The 22,914-nt window shown below is 34.9% G+C and overlaps 1 protein-coding gene across 9 annotated transcripts in view; it reads left to right on the forward strand.

The window, feature by feature from the left end:
• PCDH15 (protocadherin related 15) overlaps positions 1 to 22,914 on the forward strand; it is a 1,854,109-nt gene that overhangs the window by 1,718,407 nt on the left and 112,788 nt on the right. For all 9 annotated transcript variants that reach the window (XM_054243050.2, XM_054243053.2, XM_054243049.2 and 6 more), the window contains 2 exons: positions 1,137 to 1,246; positions 2,531 to 2,671. In XM_054243050.2, coding sequence (XP_054099025.2) covers positions 1,137 to 1,246; positions 2,531 to 2,671 — 251 coding nt within the window. The remainder of the gene's footprint in view (positions 1 to 1,136; positions 1,247 to 2,530; positions 2,672 to 22,914) is intronic.

Below are 22,914 nucleotides of genomic sequence, written 5' to 3' on the forward strand. Positions count from 1 at the left end.
ATTAGGTGCTAGGGTATCTGTGAGAAAGATTGCTTTACATTTAGATAACTAGTCAATTAAGTATATGGATGGCAGTAGAAAAAAACTAAGCAATTTGGACAACATGTTTGTTAAGCCTTGTATACAATTTATACTTCAGACTAAATTTATATTTCAGGATTTGTTGTAAAAGGTTTCAATGAAAGCACAATGTAATTGCATAATGTAGCTTAGAAGAACTACTGTGTACATTCTATTATTAACTTTAAAACTCTGTCATAGAAATGGATAATAAAACATAAATAAATGAATACCACCACACACCTATTAGAATAGGATTCTCATTCATTGTCGGTGAGAATATAAAATGGTACAGCCACTTTGGAAGACAGTTTGGCAGTTTCTTAAAAGACTAAACAGCCTTACTACACAATCCAATAACCATACTCTTTAGTATTTACCCAGAAGAGTTGAAAACTTAGGGTCACAAAAACCTACAGAGAGATGTTTATAGCAGCTATAGTGATGATTGCCAAAACTTGGAAGCAACCAAGATGCTTTTTATTTATGGAAATAAACTGTGGATACATTCAGACTCTGAAATATTATGTAATGCTAAAAACGAAAGAAGCTATCAAGCCATAGGAAGACGTTGAGGAACATTAAATATATGTTGCTAAGTGAAAGAAGGCAATGTGAAAAGGATACATACTGTATGAGTCCAGCTTTACAACATTCTGGAAAAGATAAAACCATGGAGACACTACAAAGATCAGTGGTTGCTAGAGGTTGAGTTGAGGGGAGGGATGAATATACAGGGCAGAGAGGATTTTTCATGACAGTGACAATATCCTGTGTGATACTATATGAATGTGGCTACATGTCATTGTACATTAGTCCAAACTCATAAAATGTACAACAACAACATGCACCCTCATGTAAACCATGAACTTTCAGTGATAATGCATCTGTATAGATTCATCAGTGATCACAAATGTAGCACTCCGGTGAGGGATTTGACATGGAGGAGGTCATGCATGTGTGGGAGCAAAGGGTATATCGAAATCTCTTATCATTCTCTCAGTTTTTCTTTGAACCTAAAGTTACATCCAAAATTTTACTTAAAAACAAATACATCGTCTTCTCTAAACCTGCAGACCTCCACCCGTAAGTGAACTTGCCTCCAAAGGGACTGTGGTTGGTGTTATTTCTGCTGCTGCCGTTAATCAAAGTATTGTATACTCCATTGTTTCAGGAAATGAAGAAGGTGAGTAGACTTTTAGTTTGCGTTCTCACCATCAACCAATAACTGGACTAATTTCAGATCAAATTTAAATTGTCTATTGTTTTCTAATAAAATTGTGCTCATCTTAAATGTAATTGATAACCATGTATGCTGAACTTGATTAAAAATCCAGTTATGTTAGTTCAAGTGATTTATTTTGCCCTTAAGAAATATTAAGTATCTAATTAATGAAGGCTTGCCCTTCCCCTCATTTGATGATATTTTAATGACATTTCCTCAAAAGTAATGCATCATGAAATTTTCAGCTTTTGGTTGTGATTATTGCCTACAGTAGCTTCCTCCTCCTCCTCACTGCCTGTACCAACCATGACGTTTACCACGTTGGTCATACCTTAACTAATCCTGAAGAAATTTCAAGATTTTAAATAAGTATGAATTTTTAAAAATGTTGCATCAATGTTAAAAGCCATGTATGCCATATGATTCCCCAAATAGTCAAATTAGACATACAATTAATGATTATAAGTAACAATTATAAGTAGAAATATTTTTGTCTCCTAATCACTTTAAGAATCATAGGAATTTGCTGGCCTCTGGGAATAAGGTTATAGCTCAGTGTTTTGCATTAATCTTTGTTTTAGCTATCATCCACAGCTTCTCCTCTGTTTTTTATTTTAGTTTGTTAGATAGCCTAGCACATTGTAGGTAGTCAAGAAATAGTTAATATACTTGTAATAAGTTAATAGTAAATATTTTAAGAATGAGTGAATGTAAAAGCTTCAAGGCAGTTTGCAAGAAAATTATAAAGTCCTTTTTAAGCTTTTTAATGACAAACTATTACTAGAACTTACTGCTCGTGCAGTGTAGCAAGTAGTCAACATCTTACTTTTATTGCCTTTTTTTATTTGTTACTACTGTGCTATTGTGGGTCCTCCCTAAAAATAACTAAACTTTCTTTTTCCCTTTAGTGTGGTAGAAAACCATCTGAATCTAAGGTGAAGAATCTATTATTTTGTGTTTCCCAAATGTAATTGACCACAGAACACTGATTTCCAGTATTATATCAAAACAACAGCAGCAACAACAAAAACCCTACAATTTCAAGGCAGACTTTAGTGAAATATTGATGTTGATCATTAAAAGAATTGGAACAGTTTCCAGAAGCCAGCATTTTGTCACTTTCATATGTCATTCTAGTTATAAAAAAGCATTTTTAGTGTTTTTGAAATCACATTGCCTTTTAAAGAGAATTTCTTTCCTTATAGTGTAAAGACAATGACCAGGTAATTGTATTTTAATTTCTAGATAAATTTGGAATTAATAACATCACAGGTGTTATCTATGTGAATGGACCTCTGGATTATGAGACTAGGACAAGCTATGTACTTCGAGTCCAAGCTGATTCCCTGGAAGTGGTCCTTGCCAATCTCCGAGTTCCTTCAAAAAGTAAGTTATGCTACTTAAACCTTTTACATAATTGTATGGTGTCTCTGCTAATGTTTTAGTGAAATACAAATGTCTAAAATATAGTTCTCAGTGGACAACATAGAAAGATCATTAATGCTCTGAGACGACTGCTTATTCATTTTAACCGCTGGTGTATGACAATGCAGGGAGTCATTTCATACTCCTGAAATGCTAAGGAAATAAAACACTGTTTTCAAATTGTGTATACAATATTGTTAAAATACCACCACTGTCTGTTTATGTTAAATAATGAACCTTATTCTTAATTCTGTGAAGCTCTGGATAAACATTGGGAAAGACATATTTTTAATGAATGACTACTAGAAATTGCCTGAATTGTGTGGCTTCTTGTAGTTACCTATTTTCTTGGATAAATTAGTGACTAACATTTATTGTAATTTATATGTAGCATCTTTGTTCATTTTTAATCCACACATATTTCTATGACATGAGAACTACCCCATTTTACAAAGGGAAGATTTTATTAATAATTTAAAAGGTCAATGTTTTAAATGACAGTGAAGGAAGAGTCACAGAGATTTAAACCCATGTTCTGTGACTCCAAACTTCAACATTTCTGTGACACATAGTTTACCCACACAGAAGCATGTAAAAGCCAGTTTGTGAAGGGAACTGACAGAGATTCAGAGATGTTACCAATATTGGGATAATGCTATTCTTTTCCCATCTATTGAGGTAATACTCTTTTGCATTTCAGCAATTATCCTTTTGTAGTCAAAGACACCCTTTTAAAATCTAGAAGACTCAAGAAAACCAGGTTTAATTTAACTATTAATAGAATAGAGGCCCAGATAGAGTGTGAAGTGAGAAGCATGATCTGAAACACTCACCCAGGGACTAACCCTGAATATCATTTCAAGGCACTTCATCAAGCAAGTGTTCTTAGAAGGGGGAAGAGGAAAAAAAAGAAGAGGGAGGAGCCATAAAGTAAGAGCACAGGCAGAGTGAGAGAAAGGAAAGCGAGGCAGGGAAGGTTGGCCGTTGAGGCTCATGCCTGTAAGTAATCCCAGCACTTTGGGAGGCTGAGGCGGGCAGATCACAAGGTCAGGAGATTGAGACAATCCTGGAGCAATATAGTGAAACCGTGTCTCTACTAAAATACAAAAAATTAGCTGCATGTGGTGGTGCATGCCTGTAGTCCCAGCTACTCGGGAGGCTGAGGCAGGAGAAACGCTTGAATCCGGAAGGCAGAGGTTGCAGTGAGCCGAGATCATGCCCCTGAACTCCACCCTGGTGACAGGAGCAACAGGCAGAAGATGGAGGATAGAATTGTCTGTATCAGTTTGGCAATTGATCATAAAAAGAAATCACTCCTTTTAATTTATCGCAAACCTCATTTACTGATTTAGTGTAGAGAACTGCACAGTTGCTTGTAGAGGTACAACCAAAGCATTTGAAAAATCAGATTATGCAGGTATCTTTGAAATTAAAAGAATTAAATTTTCCTCGATAATTATACAACACTCACATAATTAAATTGTTTAAAAATAGCAGATGACTTCTTTGAGTTTCTAAAATCTTTGAACTATAGGCAATTACGTTTTTAAAAATATAAAGGATGCTTCAAATTATAAACGGAATTGGATAAATGAGGATTCAAAATGTTAAAGAAGCTCTAAATTATATGATGTAACCTATGTTATTGCAAATACAAATAAATGGGAAAGATTCCTTTAAAAGTATACCTGCAATCTTTCTTCAGAACAAATGAACAGTTACTTGTGAAATGTAACTCAAATGTAAGTTACTTAAGAAAATAATACCTGTGATTTCTCAAGTAATACCTGTGATTTTTATGAATAGAGGTACATTAAGTTTTTATATGTGAATATGATACAATGAGCTTCCATTACCTGAGTTTAAATGTAAATCTGAGGCTAATAAGTTTGTCTCATGCACATGTGTATACTTGCATGTGCCCCAGTATGCATGTAAAGGTGAAATCAATTCATGAACTATCCTATCAGAAATGCATGAAGTCTTCAAGCTAAAATGTTTAATGTCTGATTCTTTGAATATTGTTATTAACCTTTTATGAATGACCTTTGCCTCTTAAGTTTGAAATACAAACCCATACATTTCTAATTTGATTTCATTAATTAATAACTGTTAATAGCCTATAGTCAATCCCCAGCCCATTAGCTATGCAAATAAGACCATTATGTAAATTAATGTTAATTAATTAGCTAAATATTCATCTCTGCTTCAGAATTAGTTGCCCTACCACATATTGTTTGAATAAAGATAACAAAAATAAGAAATTTAATTCATTAAAGTATTTTATTGTGACTTCTTTACCAAAAATTTGTTAATAAAATTATTTTCAAAGTGAATAATTTTGCAACCATGAATGATTAGATTTAATATTGAAATGTGAATTAATAATTAAAATGTAAAATTTTAGAGCTCATTTCATAAGTCCAACACTAGGAATATTTAAATATTTTAACCTTTTAGTTGGAACATTTCAAACATACAAAAATTACAGAGACTATTACAGTGAACCTCCATGTATCAACTACCCAGCTCAACATAATCATGCCCTGGGAAATGGTCTTTCATCTGTGTTCTCAACTACCCACTACTGCATTATTCTGAAGCAGGTTGGAATCATAACATGCAACCTGTAAATATTTTGATAAGTATATTTTAAGGACTCTTAAAACTTAATTAAAGTATCATTATTACTCCCGCAAAAAGTAATAAATTTTTGATACCAACATATATCCAGTTGGTATTATACATACTCAGTTCATATTAAGCATATCCAGTTCATATTAGACCTTTATTTATATCAGAATCCAAATAAGGTCTGTACATTGAAGTTGGTTGATTGGTCTGTTAAGTGTTTTTTAATTCACAACTACTACCGTCTTTTATTCACCTTGATATTTATTTGTGCAAGAAATTACATTTCTGAAGCCTAATTGATGGCTGTCTCTCCAAGTGGTCATTTCATATTCTTTCTGCTTCCTTTATTTCCAGTAAATAAGTAGTTCGATCTGGAGGCTTGATCATATCTAGTTTATTTTTGGTTTTGTTTTTAAACAAATAAATCATAAGTGACATTCACTCCTTCCTTAAATATTAAATCTCTTTGATTCTCTTTTTGTTACAGAGATAGTAGCAACCACCAATAGACATTTTCTAAGTCTATTAATTCTTTCTTTTCATTACTTATATATTAATTAGCTAAAATATTTCTATAAAGAAAAAACTTCTCCATAGCAAATATTCAGTTACTCTGAGGTCCAGCACCTATAGGAACAACAAGGAAAAAGTTTGATTCTTGTATTATTTATTTTCAAATAATAAGTTAATTCACTATCATACTCAAAATGGGAATACTGAGATAACAAATATGTTTGGTTTTCAGGGTCTCTGTCGCACCTACTCTACTCTATTGTTGCTTAAAAGTAGAGATGATATGTAAAAAAATAAAAGGGTTTGCCTGTGCTCCCAGAAAACTTGTTTTACTAAAAAAGGCTTCTGTGGGCTAGATTTGGCCAAAAGACTGTAGTTTGTCCACATTTGTTCTAATGCTTACATTTACGTTATGTGATACACTTACCTTTTCTGTTTTTTTGCATTGTTCATCTTTCCTGTTGTGAGCAGTATTTCTGCTTTATTCCTTTTATTTTCCCAAACATCTAATTGAAAGTAATATTGTTTTATCCCTCCTAATATCAATAAGCCATTCAGTCATTTAGTTCTTGGTAGCCCATTCCCAAGTGCAGTCCTCAAAGTAGAATTATAGAGCACTCCTTCCTGTGTTTCTGTGCATTAAGAAAAGTTTATCTGAGGCCTTTAATGTTGAAGATCAATTTGACTGGATAACTCAACTCATTTCCTTTTTTTTTTTTTTTAATTAAAAATGTCCTTCCTTTTCTTATTCTGTGAAGAATTACTATAAATAATGTGTAATGACAAACTGGTCTTATTTCTGAATTTCCAAATAATTGCCTTTACTTTTCCTTAGAGTTCAGTATTTTTGTCAAAATATTTTCACATTTTGGTAATTCTACGTCATTTTCTGTATAAATGTATAACTGGTCAAATCTTATTTAGGGAACAATTTTTTCTTGAATTCTAGCTTTTATTATTTTTTTAATTAATGTAGCATCTATTCTAGTGTTACTGGGCACAGGTTATTATACCTTTATGCAATAGAAACTAACAAGGCTAAGAAACTTTCCTAGACTCCAGGCATTATTGAACCTTTTGCTGGAGCATAAGGAAAGCAGCCCTGAAGAGAAAGAGTCCTCTTGCTGCCTCCCTGGAGATGGCCAAGAGAGTAATTTTAAGGGGCCTAGCCATAAAGGGAGTGACATCAAGGCATGTAGAGATGGGGAATTTCTAGCCCTTGTACAGTTTGTTAACATGCTTCTTCGTATGTCACGTGCCTCATTAACATGTTACATCTCCCCCACTGGGTATGATTTTTAGTATTATAATTAATCTTGGGGTCAGAAGCAGTCATTTCCTTAGCCCTCTGTGGATGTGGGTATTGGGGGCCAACTACTTTGAGTAAGATTTATGGTGGAATGGCCCTCATCTTTGTTTCTCTAGGTAACTTACAGCTTGCAAGCTTCTGTGGTCAGTGGGGATGGCGTGAGTGGGGTGATGTTGCCAGGTGGTGCAAGGTCTTGTGATTAGTGTGACTATGAGAAAGAATGCTCTAGTGGAGGTAATCTGAAGCCAAGCTCCATCCTCCTGTCTCACTAGGAGATTCCTACTACCCTAGTGATGAATCTTCTCTTATCTTTTTATCACTTTCTCACTGATCTCTTTATATTAGAGTATTCTCACATTACTACAAAGAAATATCTGAGACTGGGTAATTTATAAAAAAAGAGGTTTCATTGGCTCATGATTTTGTAAGCTTTACAGGAAGCATGGTGCTGGCATCTGCTCTTGTTCTATGGAGACCTTGGGAAGCTTACAATCATGGCGGAAGTCAGAGGGAGAGCAGGCACATCATGTGGCAAAAGCAGTAGCAAGAGAGAGAGAGAGTGATGGGGGAAAGGGGCCACACAATTTTATACAGCCAGATCTTGTGAGTGGTCAATATGGTGAAGACAGCATAAGGGGTCTGTCTCCATGAGACTGATCTCCCGTCCTCAGCTGCAGCACCTAATTAGGTTAAAACCTTCTTCCCTAGCAATACCTACTGTCTCAGTGATTGTCTTTCTGTGTGGCAAGCAGCAGAACCTAGATTAAAACCCTGCTGTTTCAGTAACAGAGTTTACCACTCTGAACAGCATTACTCTCAAAAAGAATTGAAAATGGTTAAGCAGATTGAAATTTAGAAGTGATTATGTATGAGTATTTCTTTTGTGGGGGAGGGTTGTTGTAAAGGTATACTTAAATTCACTTCAACAATATACTTTTTCCAAAAAACAAAAGCTGTGGAAATATCTGCTTTCCCTTCTCAAGTTTAATATTTGTAACTACAGCAAAAAACACTATGTCCTTATGTTGGCCTAGCATAGCAAATCTATGTTTGGGACCTATCAGATAAATGTAGAGAAAAAGAGCAATGAGCGATTACAACAACTGGAGTGTTACATTATATTACAGCTACATCTAGATAGGCCTGTCCTTCTACAAGTGTTCTTTGCCTGCAAAATTACACCAAAACCAACCCAAAGGTGCTGAATTGGAATACGTGTGAATGCCAGTTTTCTTAAATCCTATTCAGTAGGATTACCTGAAGGGGTGATGCAAAAGGCAAAAACCAGAGATAGACTACTGAATTCCTATTAAAATGACAAGCTGGAATTAACTGAGGTTACTGCAGGAAAGCGTACCAGTGCTGAAGATGCTCCCATTGGCCATGTCTATTTTAAACCCAGGTCTGACCCAAAGTGTATTCAAATATTTCACCACAGTGATATTTAAGTAGGAGCTTTGCTACCTACCTTACCTGCCTTTCCCCATTATTTCCAAGGTCAGATGATAGAAGTCTGAGTGCTAAAATATCAACTGCTGGTGTATGAAGGAGGTAGTGGTTAACTAAGTAAAAGGAAAGAAGAAATCTCTTACAGCCTCTTCCCCAATGGCAGAGGAATCTCCATTAAAATATCTAAACTGGAAAAGGAGAAAATTTGAACCTTTAAATGAAATTTGAAGTATTAGATTAATATATCAAAATAGAGAATCACTTTAAAATGCTTTTTAAAATTATCTTTATCATTGTACTTTCTATTCACAAACTTTTTTTAATTGTAAAAGTTCTTGAGCTTTTGTTCAACAGCAGGAAAAATACTAGTCCATATTAGCAGGATAAAAGAGATAGTATAAAAGAAAAAAGTAGACTTATATATTTATATTTTATATGTTCATATTCAGCCTACTATTTCAGTGAGACTGTAGAATAGAATGTAGTAAAGATAGTTAAAATGAATTTAGTTTGCACAAAGACAGAAGATTTTATCTGTTGTATCGATATATCCCAATAGCCTAAAATGGGTGGCATATAAATTACTCAATAAAGGTTTATCCAATGCATGAGTGAGTCTGGAAAATTAAGGCCAGATTGTGAAGGGTTGAAATATCAACCTAACAGTATGCAGATTTGCAGCATACATACCAGTCATACAACCTACCTAATGGCTGACTGCTAACTAAGCCCCACCTCACCACACCTGGATTTGCAGCCTTTTCATGACAGTAGGTTAGTCATTACTACAGATGGAGCCAGTATGAGAATGTGTTTAGGAGCTTCCTCTCAGTACTTGAAATTGTAGGGACTCTGAAAAGCTTTGGGGTTTTCTCCCTATTCAATTCAGCTAGAAATTAAGTGTTGATTTTTTTCATTCCTCCTTCACCACAAGCTTTCTGGTCTTCTAGACTCTACTTTTTATCTTTTCTTCCTGGCTCATTCTGTTAGGCACCCATATTTTCTTTTCTCTCTCTCTCTCTCTCTCTCTCTCTCTCTCTCTCTCTCTCTCTCTCTCTCTCTCTCTCTCTCTCTCTCTCTTTGAGACAGAGTTTCACTCATGTAGCCCAGGCTGGAGTGCAGTGGCCTGATCTTGACTCATTGCAACCTCCGTCTCCAGGTTTCAAGCAATTCTCCTGCCTCAGCCTCCTGAATTGCAGGGATTACAGGGGTCTGCTACCAGGCCCAACTAACTTTTGTATTTTTAGTAGAGATGGGGTTTCACCAGGTTGGCCAGGCTGGTCTCAAACTCCTGACCTCAGGTGATCCACCCACCTTAATTAACCTCCCAAAATGCTGGGATTACAGGTGTGAGCCACCACACGCAGCCCATATTTTCTTTCTTTTACTTCAGTACTGACCACTAATTTGATCAAATAATTATTTTCATTTTACAAAGTGTTACTGAGACACCAGGTCTCCAAAGTTTGCTGAGACATCTAGGTCCTACTCCTTACTGCACAGAAAGTCAGTCACTGAAACAGTAAGTATTGCCAAGGAATAAGGCTTTAATTGGGTGTTGCAGCTTAGGAGATGGGAGCTCAGTTTCAAATCCATCTCCCTGATTGACTAAAACTGGGGGGTTTGTATAGCAGGGAAGAAATGTAATAGTGTAAAAAAAACAGAAACGAGGGAGGAACACAGAGGCCTCTGGTGCAGTGATCTGGTTAGTTATAGTTATTTGATACATTTTTTTGAGGGGCCCAAAGATCCTCCTTTCCTGAAGAAGGAACTCAGATAAAACGAATACAAGTTGTAAGCTTTGACAGCAGAAGGGCCAGTTTCTGTGTTTATCTGAAAACAACTACTGGGCTAGTTTCAAAACAAAAGACTAGTGAATGCATTGCTATTTCTAATATGTTATTTCAAAATTATGAGTCATCTTTTCTCCCTATCCATAGTCTCTTTCTCCACAGAACAACTCAAACTCTCCTGAGTTTTTAGAATATAATGTTATTTGGTCCCAAAGAAGCTTCAAAAAGCCTGTGCCCAGAACATCTATAGAAACTCATGTTAATATTTCTGCCACAGAGTCATTCCCATTATTTTATTTTTACATAGAGAAAAAGCAGTAACATGCAACTTTACAGAACCGGTTAATTTATGTAACTTCATAATTGAAGTGGTAGTTTTTGCTTTATGGTAAAATTATAATTATCTTGAAACATGAAAAAAAAGCCATAGCTTTCTATAAATATGTCATTGTGTTTTGATTCAATAACTAGACTTTCAATCAGGAATAAATGACAAGACAATTAAAATAAACCTTAAACTGGTGGTAAAACAGTTCAAATGCTATTGATTTTTTACATTTTAGCTGTAGGGTACAAGCTTGTAATGCATTTCATGTTTTTTAATTTTATGGTTTGAAACACAAGGTCTCTGACAAATAGTGCAAATGACTCTTTACTTAAGACTGACTGACTTAAAAAAGCATCCTTGCTATAACTGGAGTAACAATATTGTAGCCTGTCATGTTACTTTTTAGTCCCCAATGATCATAGCCTTATATTTATGCTATAAATATATGGACACAGTTTTAAAAACTATATTAATAATTTATTACTTTAAAATATGGAGAACAGCTTATGAAAATTAATGTAATATAATTAGCAGTATTTTTTCTTTCAGAAATTCTAGGCATCTTATATAAATATATGGTTGAAAACATTCTATTTTCAATGAAATCAAAATGTATTCCAGTGGGCTCTTGGTGTAAAACCGTCTATCCAAGAAAAAACCGCATTGTGCAAAATAGTTTTCCTTGTAAATACAATTTTTAACATGGTTATAGACTGCTATTAATACATTTCTGAAACCAAATGCATTGAAGCAGTGCTCTTCCATTGATCTCAAATTGGTGTGCTGAACTGATGACAATGATACGTAATCAAACTTTCCAAAATAGAAAAAGATTATATTTCTACATGTATAATATGGGAAAAATATATTTCATGAGGGAAACATTTTACGTTGCTTCCATGGGCAATCAAAATAGAAATATTTAAGTATCTAGGAATACATGAAATCGTTCTCCTTTAGTTCTCCTTCTTCTACCTAAGAATAAGCCTGGAACAAAAGACAGGAGATAGAATTTTCTTTGTTCTTGGAAGCATATTCATAATTAATATAGTAAATAATTTAGATTTTTTTCCTAAGCCTTTTTAGTCCAAATTTAAATTGAGATTTACAATGAGATCATTCACTGAATGCCAAATATTTTTTCAAATTTTTTTTCAGAGAGTTTTAATCACTGACTGATAATGAGGCCCCAGAATGACATAATAGTCACTCTAAAATTCTTCTTTTAGAAAAACTCATATTTCAATGGAGAAACATTAAGCCCTATTAAATGCAAATGAAACTATGCACAAAAGAATTGGAATTTATTAAGTGACTTATGTTACAGAAATTACATTTCCAGAAATAGAAAACAGATGCAACTACATGAATAACATAAGCATAAAATGTGGCTTAGCAATCATAAATATGAGGGAAATTGTCAGAATCTTCCTCTAAAGCACATTAATTCTTTATTATTGATCATGGGTGTAGGCATTGGCTACGCGCATTCTGTTATTCAAGAGAGAAAAATGGAAAACTGAGTTTTAGGTAAGCTCTTCCATTGAGTGAAGGAGGGAAAAGGAATAGTCATTGAAGAGCCCAGTGGAAACAAGAGTACAATTTATGTATTGATGACCTGGTAGCTAAAGAAGAGCGTTTCAAGAAAGGTAGAAAATGGCTGAAACATCAAATGTTGCAGATAACTCCAAAAACTTATGACTAAAGAAAGTATGTTGGCTAATATTTAACACGGGCCTTACAGTCACTAAAGCTAAGTAACAAAAGGTTTGTTTGTGGAAGAAAACAGGGGAATTAAATAGGTAAAAGATTTCTTGGTTTTAGCTCCATGACAATTAAAAATTTTTTTTTTTTTTTTTGAGACAGAGTTTCACTCTTGTTACCCAGGCTGGAGTGCAATGGCACGATCTCGGCTCATCGCAACCTCCACCTCCTGGGTTCAGGCAATTCTGCTGCCTCAGCCTCCTGAGTAGCTGGGATTACAGGCATGCGCCACCATGCCCAGCTAATTTTTTGTATTTTTAGTAGAGATGGGGTTTCACTATGTTGACCAGGATGGTCTCGATTTCTTGACCTCGTGATCCACCCGCCTCGGCCTCCCAAAGTGCTGGGATCACAGGCTTGAGCCACCGCGCCCGGCTGACAATTTAAAATTTAATTTATTCTTAAATACTCACTAATTTTATCAATGCTTACATTTCTATAAGGCATGCATTTCAATTTAATTTACACATTACTTCAGTGCAAAAGCAGAAACTGAGAATTTTATGATTCAGAGATAAGAAACATAAATTTAGCTTGTCATTCTTTTTAACCATTATTCAAAACACAATTCTAGTAGTCAGTTCTTCCCATCTAATTCATTTTGTATTCCCAGGAACTTTTCTAGGTTCAGTCAATCAGTCTTGTTCCTTTTTTTATTCCTCTTGGTATCTTGTACCTAATTAGTCCCCCATGTAATATCTTTAAAATAATTACTGACAAGTAATTTAGAAGAAATCATTATTTTAAATCCTGTCACTTTCAATTCTGAAAGTCTGTTACCAGTTATTTACTTACAGCATATGCTTGCCATCAAGACTCTTTAATAGAGATTGCTATATTTCTGTTTTATTAAAATACACAAGAAAGTTGGATACTCTAACCTGCTTAGTAGTTCAGTTTTGTTTATTGATGATCCCTATTTGATGATACTTCATAAATGCTCAGATATGCATGAGTTTAAAGGACAAACAGTAAGGGAGAACATTTATTAAAAATCTATACAAGGGAAAATTCTTTATAATTCAGATCATTAGTCTTTTTATTTTTATTTATTTTTTAGAGATGGGGTTTCACCATGTTGGTCAGACTTGACTCAAACTCTTGACCTCGTGATCCACCTACCTTGGACTCCCAAAGTGCTGGGATTACAGGCATGAGTCACCGTGCCTGGCCCTAATTCAGATTATTAAACCATTAAATTGTTCCCATTTAAAATTACCTTAGTAAAACAGCAGAGAAAAGGTAGATACATAAAAATTTTGTGTAATAAATTGCTTAAGATCCATGATTTTGGTATCAGACAGACCTGAATTCCATAGCCAGTTTTGACCTTTACACATTCTCTAACCCTTATAATCTTCAACTTTCTATTAAGGTAAACATCTCTATACCTTATAGCGTGTTTGAGAATTTTAAGGACAATCATATCTGAAAGTACTTAATGTGAGAAATATTCTATAAAAAGATATTTTTATTACTACTACTGGCTGTGAAATGCTCGAACCATACAAAATTATATGTAGTAAGCACATACTAAATATGCATCATCTACTCCTTTAGATAGTATGGAGAGATACCTCATGTTTTCCTCTGAATTCTCTGTATTACCAGTTATTGTAGGTTGTGATATGTTAGAAAAGCAGCGAGGCCATCGTTTGAGGGCATTAGATTTGAATACCCCTATCTTGATTGACAACTCGATAATGTATATACAAAAATACAACTTTTTCAAAAAATATTAAAATAATAATCCATGATGTTAAAAAAGAAAATATACTAAAATTTAATACTTGATTACATTTCATAAAACAAAATAAAAAATCTACATTTCATACTGTTTTTGGGAAGAAAAAATTCAGTATCTTTCTATAGATAAGGAGATAAGGTGTCTGTTCTTTGCTATGGACTAAATTGGTCTTTCCAAACTGTTTTCGGCATGATTAGTAAGTTGTAAACAGCAGGAACCATGTCTGACTGGTTTATTCTTAGGGAATCATATCAAAAGAATACTTGGTGGCTTGTACAAGCAAGAGAGAAATTGAATAGGGTCTAAAGAAAGACAAAAACATGGAGAGGCTTCAGCAATCTTAGGCAGAAACTCAAGTAGCAATTCTTTTTTTGGGCAGTGCCATTAAGAGAGCTGGAGTTAGTGACCATCAAGCAACTGGCCATCGGTTCAAGGATCACACATTTGAAGGTGAGAGAACCTTATTGGCCTGGCTTGAGTCACATGTATCCTTGGAAATGGGTAAAGTGAAGAGTACAGTAGTTGGCATTTTTGTTAAGGTCACGTGGAATGTGGAGGTAACAGTAACCCAAAGAGGAAAAATGGACTTCTGTGGTCAAAATAAAGCAGAAAGTGATACTGCTTAGGAATATTTTTTAAAAATTCTTATTAGGCCTTAAATGTGGTTGAATGAAGTGCTTGGTAAGCAGTTTAGGGGTCGGTGTAGAGGGGTGGCATATTACTTGAAATTTATAGTGCTAAAATTTTTACTTTATATCATAATGGAATTTTAATTTCCATTTATACTGTGACTGGGTTCATAGCTGTAAGTAGCTGATTACTTCAACTTTTGAAAGTTCATCCATGTATGTTGCCTCAAAAACTATTCTCTCCTCTCAGAAGTTTGGGAGAAGATTAAAGATAATTCTTAGACTTAATGACATATTGCAAAAACTATGAAACCCTATTTTACAAGTATTAATTAAGCACTTTCCAAAAGCTCAGTTTAGAATGTTCATTACATAAAGGAGTTGTAGTTAAATTGCTTCTACTATATTACTTCAAAAATTTCTGCATAAAATGAATTATTAAATGTGTTATATACCATATGAGTAATGAACACAGCAAAGATATATAGATAATAATTAGGTTGTGTTTTGCAAGGTCACTTCTTTCTTTATTCATTGCTTCCTTGTTGAATCTTCAAAGTAAATCACATATACCTGGGGAAATACATTCTTATAAACAAGGAAGAAAATTGTTATTTTTGAAGGAAAATAATGTATACTTTATGAACATAAGCCAGGGCCTGTTGATGCAGGAAAAAAAATGAAGGTTTGCACATAGGATCTCCACAGGTTCTTTAGATGAAAGAGATGATGATATTTTACAGAAGGAATAGAAAGGAGCAAATGAAGTTCAAGATTTTTATGTGCATTATGGTTTATTACTTCTGTTTTCTTTCTGCCTCAAGTCTTCCATCATGATATTAACATTATTTTAAATTAGAAAAGTAGTACCTATCATATATTAAAAAAATAAAATATGTAAAGAAGAAAATTAAAATAATCTGTCAATCATAATTTTGATTTCTTAAAAAATTTTATCTTTTTCAATTATATTGTAATATCCTAATGTATACTTATATTGTATGTATGCATACGCTTATATGTACTTTCACACAACTTGTTCACTATTTTAATTAAAATATGCAAATTTTTGAAAATAGATTATATGCCATAATACTTTTGGGTTTTTGTAGACAACTCTAATATTTTATAGGTGTATATGGTGATTATAAACATACTCCTGTTTATTATGACATTTAATCATCAAGGTAATCTTATTGCTTGTCTATGGTTTATACATGAGAAAGCAGGCCCTTGTATTCAACTGCCTTGTGCAAGATCAAAAAGTACTCAACTTTCTAGAAATGTGATTTCTCATTTTGTATCCATACTGTGTTCGCTTTGCCTCAAGCTGTTATGAGGTGAGCGAAAGGGATATTTTCAAATAAAGGTATATAGAAACACTTCTGCTGGGAAGTTTTAGTTCCAACCCGATTATCTACATATTCCTTAAATTATTTTCCTGTTGCAGTTTAGAAGTAGGTTTGCTTGGCCGGGCACGGTGGCTCATACCTGTAATCCCAGCACTTTGGGAGGCCAAGGCTGGCAGATCACCTTGAGTTCAGGAGTTCGACACCAGCCTGACCAACATGGAGAAACTGTCTACTGAAAATACAAAATTAGCTGGGCAGGGTGGTGCATGCCTGTAATCCCAGCTTCTTGGGAGGCTGAGGCAGGAGAATCGCTTAAACTCGGGATGCAGAAGTTGCAGTGAGCTGAGATCGTACCACTTCACTCCAGCCTGAGCAACAAGAGCGAAACTCTGCCTCAGAAGAAGAAAGAAGAAAGAAGGAGGGGGAAGAGGAGGGGGAGGGGGGGAGGGGGAGGAGGAGGAGGAGGAGGAGGAGGAGGAGGAGGAGGAGGAGGAGGAGAGGAGGAGGAGGAGGAGGAGGAGGAGGAGGATGCTTTCCCTGGTCCCATTCTAACAATCTATTCCTGAGTATTTATAAAAACTTAGAAAGTTTTCAAAATTTCCCAGTGAAATGTTAATTTTTCTTGTGATCCTAAGCATGGAAGTGTATATCTAAATACCTAATGCCTAAATACAAATAACTTCTCTTTTTTGGCTATAGAAATAAACTGCCCTACTCCACGCTTCCCATAAATCACAAATTTTAGAATTATTCAAGGATTACACAGAATAATCCTTCTCACTTACTCTTTCACCCAGACTGAAGTGAAATGGCATAATCTCAGCTTTACTGCAACCTCTGCCTCCCGAGTTCAAGCGATTCTCTTGCCTCAATCTCCCAAGTAGCTAGGATTACAGACACATGCCACCACGCCTGGCTAATTTTTGTATTTTGAGTAGAGGCGAGGTTTCGCCATGTTGGCCAGGCTGGTCTTGAACTCACAAACTCAGGTGATACACTTGCCCTTGGCCTCCAAAGTGCTAGGATTACAGGTGTGAGCCACGACATCTGGCCTACTTCAGGTTTTCTAACTGACTCAAATTGAAGGCCATAAAGTGAAATAGTTACATATATAGGTTGTTGCAGGTTCAATCTGAAACTTATTTCTGCCTTCTCCTAGTTGAGTAATTTTAGACATGTTATTTAATCCCTCCGAGTTTCATTATCTTCATTGATAAAATGTGAATAATCAATAAAATGTACAATGTTATAGGAGTAAATTGAAATAATGCACAGAAAACACTTAGTCCAGAAACTTCTCAAAGATTAGTATTACCATCAGAGCTTCCTGTCAGTGATATTGTTTGTACATAAAAAGAGCTTCCGAGCTCCCATATTTATATTAAAACAGAATTTCGTTTTTCCTAAATTTGTCATTTGGGAACATCCTAATACACTTCTGTTTTTGAAATACAGTATATTCCTAGAATCTACATTCAAAAGAGCAAATTATGTGCTTCTTGTGGCAGAATGATGTACCCCTTCCCTTGAGACATCGATGCCCTAATCTCTGAAATTTGGGAAGATGTTAATTTACATAAGAAAAGGCACTTTGGCTGGGCGCGGTGGCTCAAGCCTGTAATCCCAGCACTTTGGGAGGCCGAGGCGGGTGGATCACGAGGTCAACAGATCGAGACCATCCTGGTCAACACGGTGAAACCCCATCTCTACTAAAAATTACAAAAAATTAGCTGGGCATGGTGGTGCGTGCCTGTAATCCCAGCTACTCGGGAGGCTGAGGCAGGAGAATTGCCTGAACCCAGGGGGGCGGAGGTTGCTGTGAGCCGAGATCGCGCCATTGCACTCCAGCCTGGGTAACAAGAGCGAAACTCCGTCTCAAAAAAAAAAAAAAAAGAAAGAAAAGGTACTTCCCGGAGGTGATCAGATGAAGGATTTAATATAGGGCGATTATTCTGGACTCTCTGGGTGGGCTCAATGCAATTACAAGCATCCTTATAAGTGAAAGAGGGCAGGACAGTCAGTGTCAGAGTGATGCAACAGAAGATTCCACTGGCCATTGCCATATTCGGCTGATGAAAGGACACTAAGCTAAAAAATGCAAGCAGGCACTTTCTAGAAGTTAGAAAAGACAAAAACAAATACAGACCTAGAGGCTCCAGAAAGAAATGCAGACCTGCTACATCTTAATTTTAGCTCAGGGGGATCCAGTTGGACCTACCAACTATACAGTAATACATATGTGTTGTTTTAAACTACTAATTTTGCATTAATCTGTTATAGAACCAATAGGAAGCTAAGGTGATACGTGTGTGTGTGTGTGTATGTGTGTGTATGTGTATTACATTAAAGGACAGAGGTGCCTATTTGAGCAGCATTAAATAATTTAGCATGTTGTTTGAAAAGCAATTTTTTCTCTTCTTTCAATAAGTCATAAACATTTATCAATCCTTTAAATCATTTGTAATAACTCTTCAGATGATATCCAAACATACAAGGGGCAACTGTACTTGTCTGCCTTTTGAAATAGACGTATCATTTTATTCAATAATTCTTTGTTCAGTACTATTTGCTTGCCTGTATTCTAGAAGCTGAACAAAAGCGTCTAATGGAAGTTTACTTTGCTATTATTAAAAATCTTGTTTTTACTAGGGAGAGAAACCTGGACATGAATTTTAATCATGCCTGGGAATGAAGCCTGGCTCTTCTTTGTAATAGTTGACTAGTTCCTTAATCTCCTTGAGTCTCAGTTTCTTTATTTACAAAGCAGAAATGTAGATACCTATTTCATGGATTTTTGCAAGGTTTTTAAAGTAATATTATAAGTAAAATGTCTAATGTAGAGAAACTATTCAAGAAAGAGTAATGTATTTTCCATTCCTTCCATTAAATATGGCAAACCATATTTGGTTTGTGTATTAGGCCATTTTTACATTGCTATAAAGGAATGTCTGAGGCTGGGTAATTTATAAAGAAATAATATTTTGTTTTGGCTTATGGTTCTACAGGCTGTACAGGAAGTGTGGTGCTGGCATCTGCTCCTGGTTAGGGCCTCAGGAAGCTTCCAATCATGGTGGAAAGCGAAGGAAGAGCCAGTGCATCACATGGCCAGAGCAGGAGCAAGAGGGAGGGGGAGGTGCCACAACTTTCCAACAAGCAGATCTCTTGAGAACTCAGAGTGAGAACTCTCTAACCACCAAGAGGATGGTGCTAATCCATTCACGAGGGGCCCACCCCATAATCCAAACACCTCCCACCAAGCCCCACCTCCAATACTGGGGATTACATTTCAACGTGAGATGTAGAGGAGACAAACATCCAAACCAAGTCAGTTTGTTCATTTCTTTTTATTATTATTATTATTATTATTATTATTATTATTTTTGAGACGGAGTTTCGCTCTTGTTACCCAGGCTGGAGTGCAATGGCGCAATCTCAGCTCACCGCAACCTCCGCCTCCTGGGTTCAGGCAATTCTCCTGCCTCAGCCTCCTGAGTAGCTGGGATTACAGGCACGCGCCACCATGCGCAGCTAATTTTTTGTATCTTTAGTAGAGACGGGGTTTCACCATATTGACCAGGATGGTCTCGATATCTTGACCTCGTCTTGGCCTCCCAAAGTGCTGGGATTACAGGATTGAGCCACTGCGCCTGGCCTGTTCATTTCTTTTTGATGGATTCCTCTCTAATCTTTTAGACACGGCTCCTTTATAGTCTCAAGAAAAAAGAAACATAGTGTTAATATTTGTTGTGTGTATGTCTGTGTTTAGGTGCCTGTAAGAAAATTCAAAATGGCCCAGGTGATGATAACAACAGTCCGTGTATCTTTCTGAGTGCTTAGCAAACTGCATTTCCATGACACAATGTTTTTTGCATTTTAGATTGTTTTTCTGTTAGCTTTTTTATTTATTTTACAAAATGTATTGATTATTCTTTTTATTTAAACAAAACAGTTTCAGAGCATAAATATACTTTTATTTTTAATTACACGTCAGAGAATTCAGAGGTCATTTAATGGTCTAGTCAGACATAGTAATTTCGTCTTTCTCAGCGGTGATCCTGCAATTCAGTGTACAATAATTTCTACTAGTCTTAGGTTAAATATCATATACTGTCTGATTTTCTTGAAGCGTTGCTTTTTGTAATAAATTTTCTATGAATTTGTTGTCTGTGTAAACAAAAGTATGTATATTTAATAAGATACAGTACTTTTCATATGTTTTCCAATAGTATTTCATTATGATTTAGTAAAATTATTTTATTTGCATGAAAATTATGTATTTTCTACTACATTATTAGATGTGTACTATAGCCCTATAAAATATCTCATATAAAAATCATTTTCTTTTAAAATTCAGTGCTAGGAAATTTTGTTTTAACTTCATGCTATTGGTATTTTTCTTTCTTCTAATAATAGTAATAATGTCACTAATGTTTTCTCCTTCTTTCCTTGAGAGCCAGGAATCTCTGAGGCATATATGAAATAGTAACAGTACCATGTATTCAGTGCCTTGCGTGCTTTTGCTTATTTAATCTAGTTATTTATGTAAAATGACTATCATGTTATGAATAAGAAACTACCTCAGAGAGTGAGTAACCTGTATAATGTCACACATCATACATGTGCTCTTATCAGGTTAGACCCAGGCTTCACTTTCAAAGTTTATGCTTAAATTTTTATTGCCCAGATTACAGCTACAACAGTTTTGTTGATCCTTGAGTCCTGTAATAGAGTGTAGCTGCTTTTTGTAGAGAGCTGGGGTTTAATAAATAAAAGTGGTTTAAAATAGTGTCTTTTTTCTCCTAGAAACTGAATGAGTTAAAAGTCACAATCATTGGGTTGCAGAGGCTTTTAAATGTATTCATTTGAACTCAGGAATAACAAAATGTTGCCAGTACCAGTGAAAACAAACAATTTTGCATCCTTAACTCCTATTTTGGTGATTATAATTTGCATATAAATTTCATTCATAAAATCTTTCCAGAAGGAAAAAAATGTTAAAATGGATTCAAAACCAAAATTTAGTAATACTTAGAATATTACTCTGGTGTTTTTTCTGATTATTTCCTCATCACTCTACAGTTGGCCTTCTCTATCCATGGGTTCTACATTCATGAATCCAGCCAACCAGAGATGGAAAATATTCAGAAAAGAAATGGATGATTTTGTCATTAATGAACATGCACAGAATTTTTTGTCATTATTCCTTAAGCAATACAATATGCAACTATTTAGGTAGCATTTACATTGTATTAGGTATTATAAGTTATCTGGAGATGATTTATATGGGAAGATATGTGTCAGTTATATGCAAATACTATGGCTATTTTCTATCAGGGACTTGAGCATCTATGGATTCTGGTATCAGAAGGGGTTCCTACGACCAATCCCCCACAGATACTGAGGAATGACAAAGTGTCAATTTTGTCATTTTGTTTATGAGAAGACTTAGCCAAAAATCAAGTATTTTGTATTATACAAACATGGACTGGGTGTGGTGGCTCGTGTCTGTAATCCCAGCCCTTTAGGAGGCCAAGGTGGGCAGATCACCTGAGGTCAGGAGTTTGAGACCTGCCTGGACAACACAGTGAAACCCTGACTCTACTAAAAATACAAAAATTAGATAGGTGTGGTGGTGGACGCATGTAATCCCAGCTACTTGGGAGGCTGAGGCAGGAGAATTGGGTGAACCCAGGAGGCAGAGATTGCAGGGAGCAGTGAGCTGAGATTTTGCCACTGCACTCCAACCTGGGCAACAAAGCAAGACTCTGTCTCCAAAAAAAAAAAAAAAAAAAAAAAAAAAGGAAATATGAATGTCAGATGTTAAAGCCAGTAATAACATGCAATTATTTACTTAATTCAGTTATTAACCTTTCAGTCAAATATATACACAAAATATATGTTTTAGATCAAACAATTAACATCATCCAGAGTCTAATTAATTCAATGTCAAAGCTAAATTAGAAAACTATTGAAATAAACCACAAAAGATTCATTCTCTTTTTCTGCCTAACCACTGAAAATAAATAGTATATATAAATATAATCTTTGGAGAGCAAAAGCTGAGAAGTAACAGTCAGTGAGCTTCTCATCCTAATATACTTAATAATTTATTTTCTAAATATTTTGTAAGTATATTTTATTCCTGTTAATTCTCTCCAGTGGACACAATATAACATATTTTCTCTCTTTTCTCTCAAATTTGATTTTATAGTTTTAGTGAATAACATAAAATTACACAAATTAAATTATTCTATCATAGCAAAAATATTTATTTCCACCTGTATATTTCAAAATATGTATCTATAAACCCCTTAGTAAGACCAGCTTAAGAATTTATTTTAGATAATTTGCCTATAGAACCAGATATTATCCAGAATACAAACTGGAACAGAGGAACATAGAGGAATTAATAATAATATAAAAACCAAGAATCCTCAAGATGTTTCCAAATAGCCCATCAAATTACAAAATGGTTTCAGAGTCAATAGTTTCCCAAAGTTAAACTTTTTAGAGTAATCTGTTATCTTTAATATATTGCTTTTAATTGAAACAACATGCCGTCTTTTGTTATTATGATTTTTCAGTGCTTAAAAATCTGTTATCTCGTTTAATTTACAGCAATAAAATAGAGTGATTTAAGTGGACATTAGCGATAGTGAAATGGTAACAATTACAATTTAATTTAG

This window comes from Callithrix jacchus, chromosome 12, assembly GCF_049354715.1.
Source record: "Callithrix jacchus isolate 240 chromosome 12, calJac240_pri, whole genome shotgun sequence".
Lineage (NCBI taxonomy): Eukaryota > Metazoa > Chordata > Mammalia > Primates > Cebidae > Callithrix > Callithrix jacchus.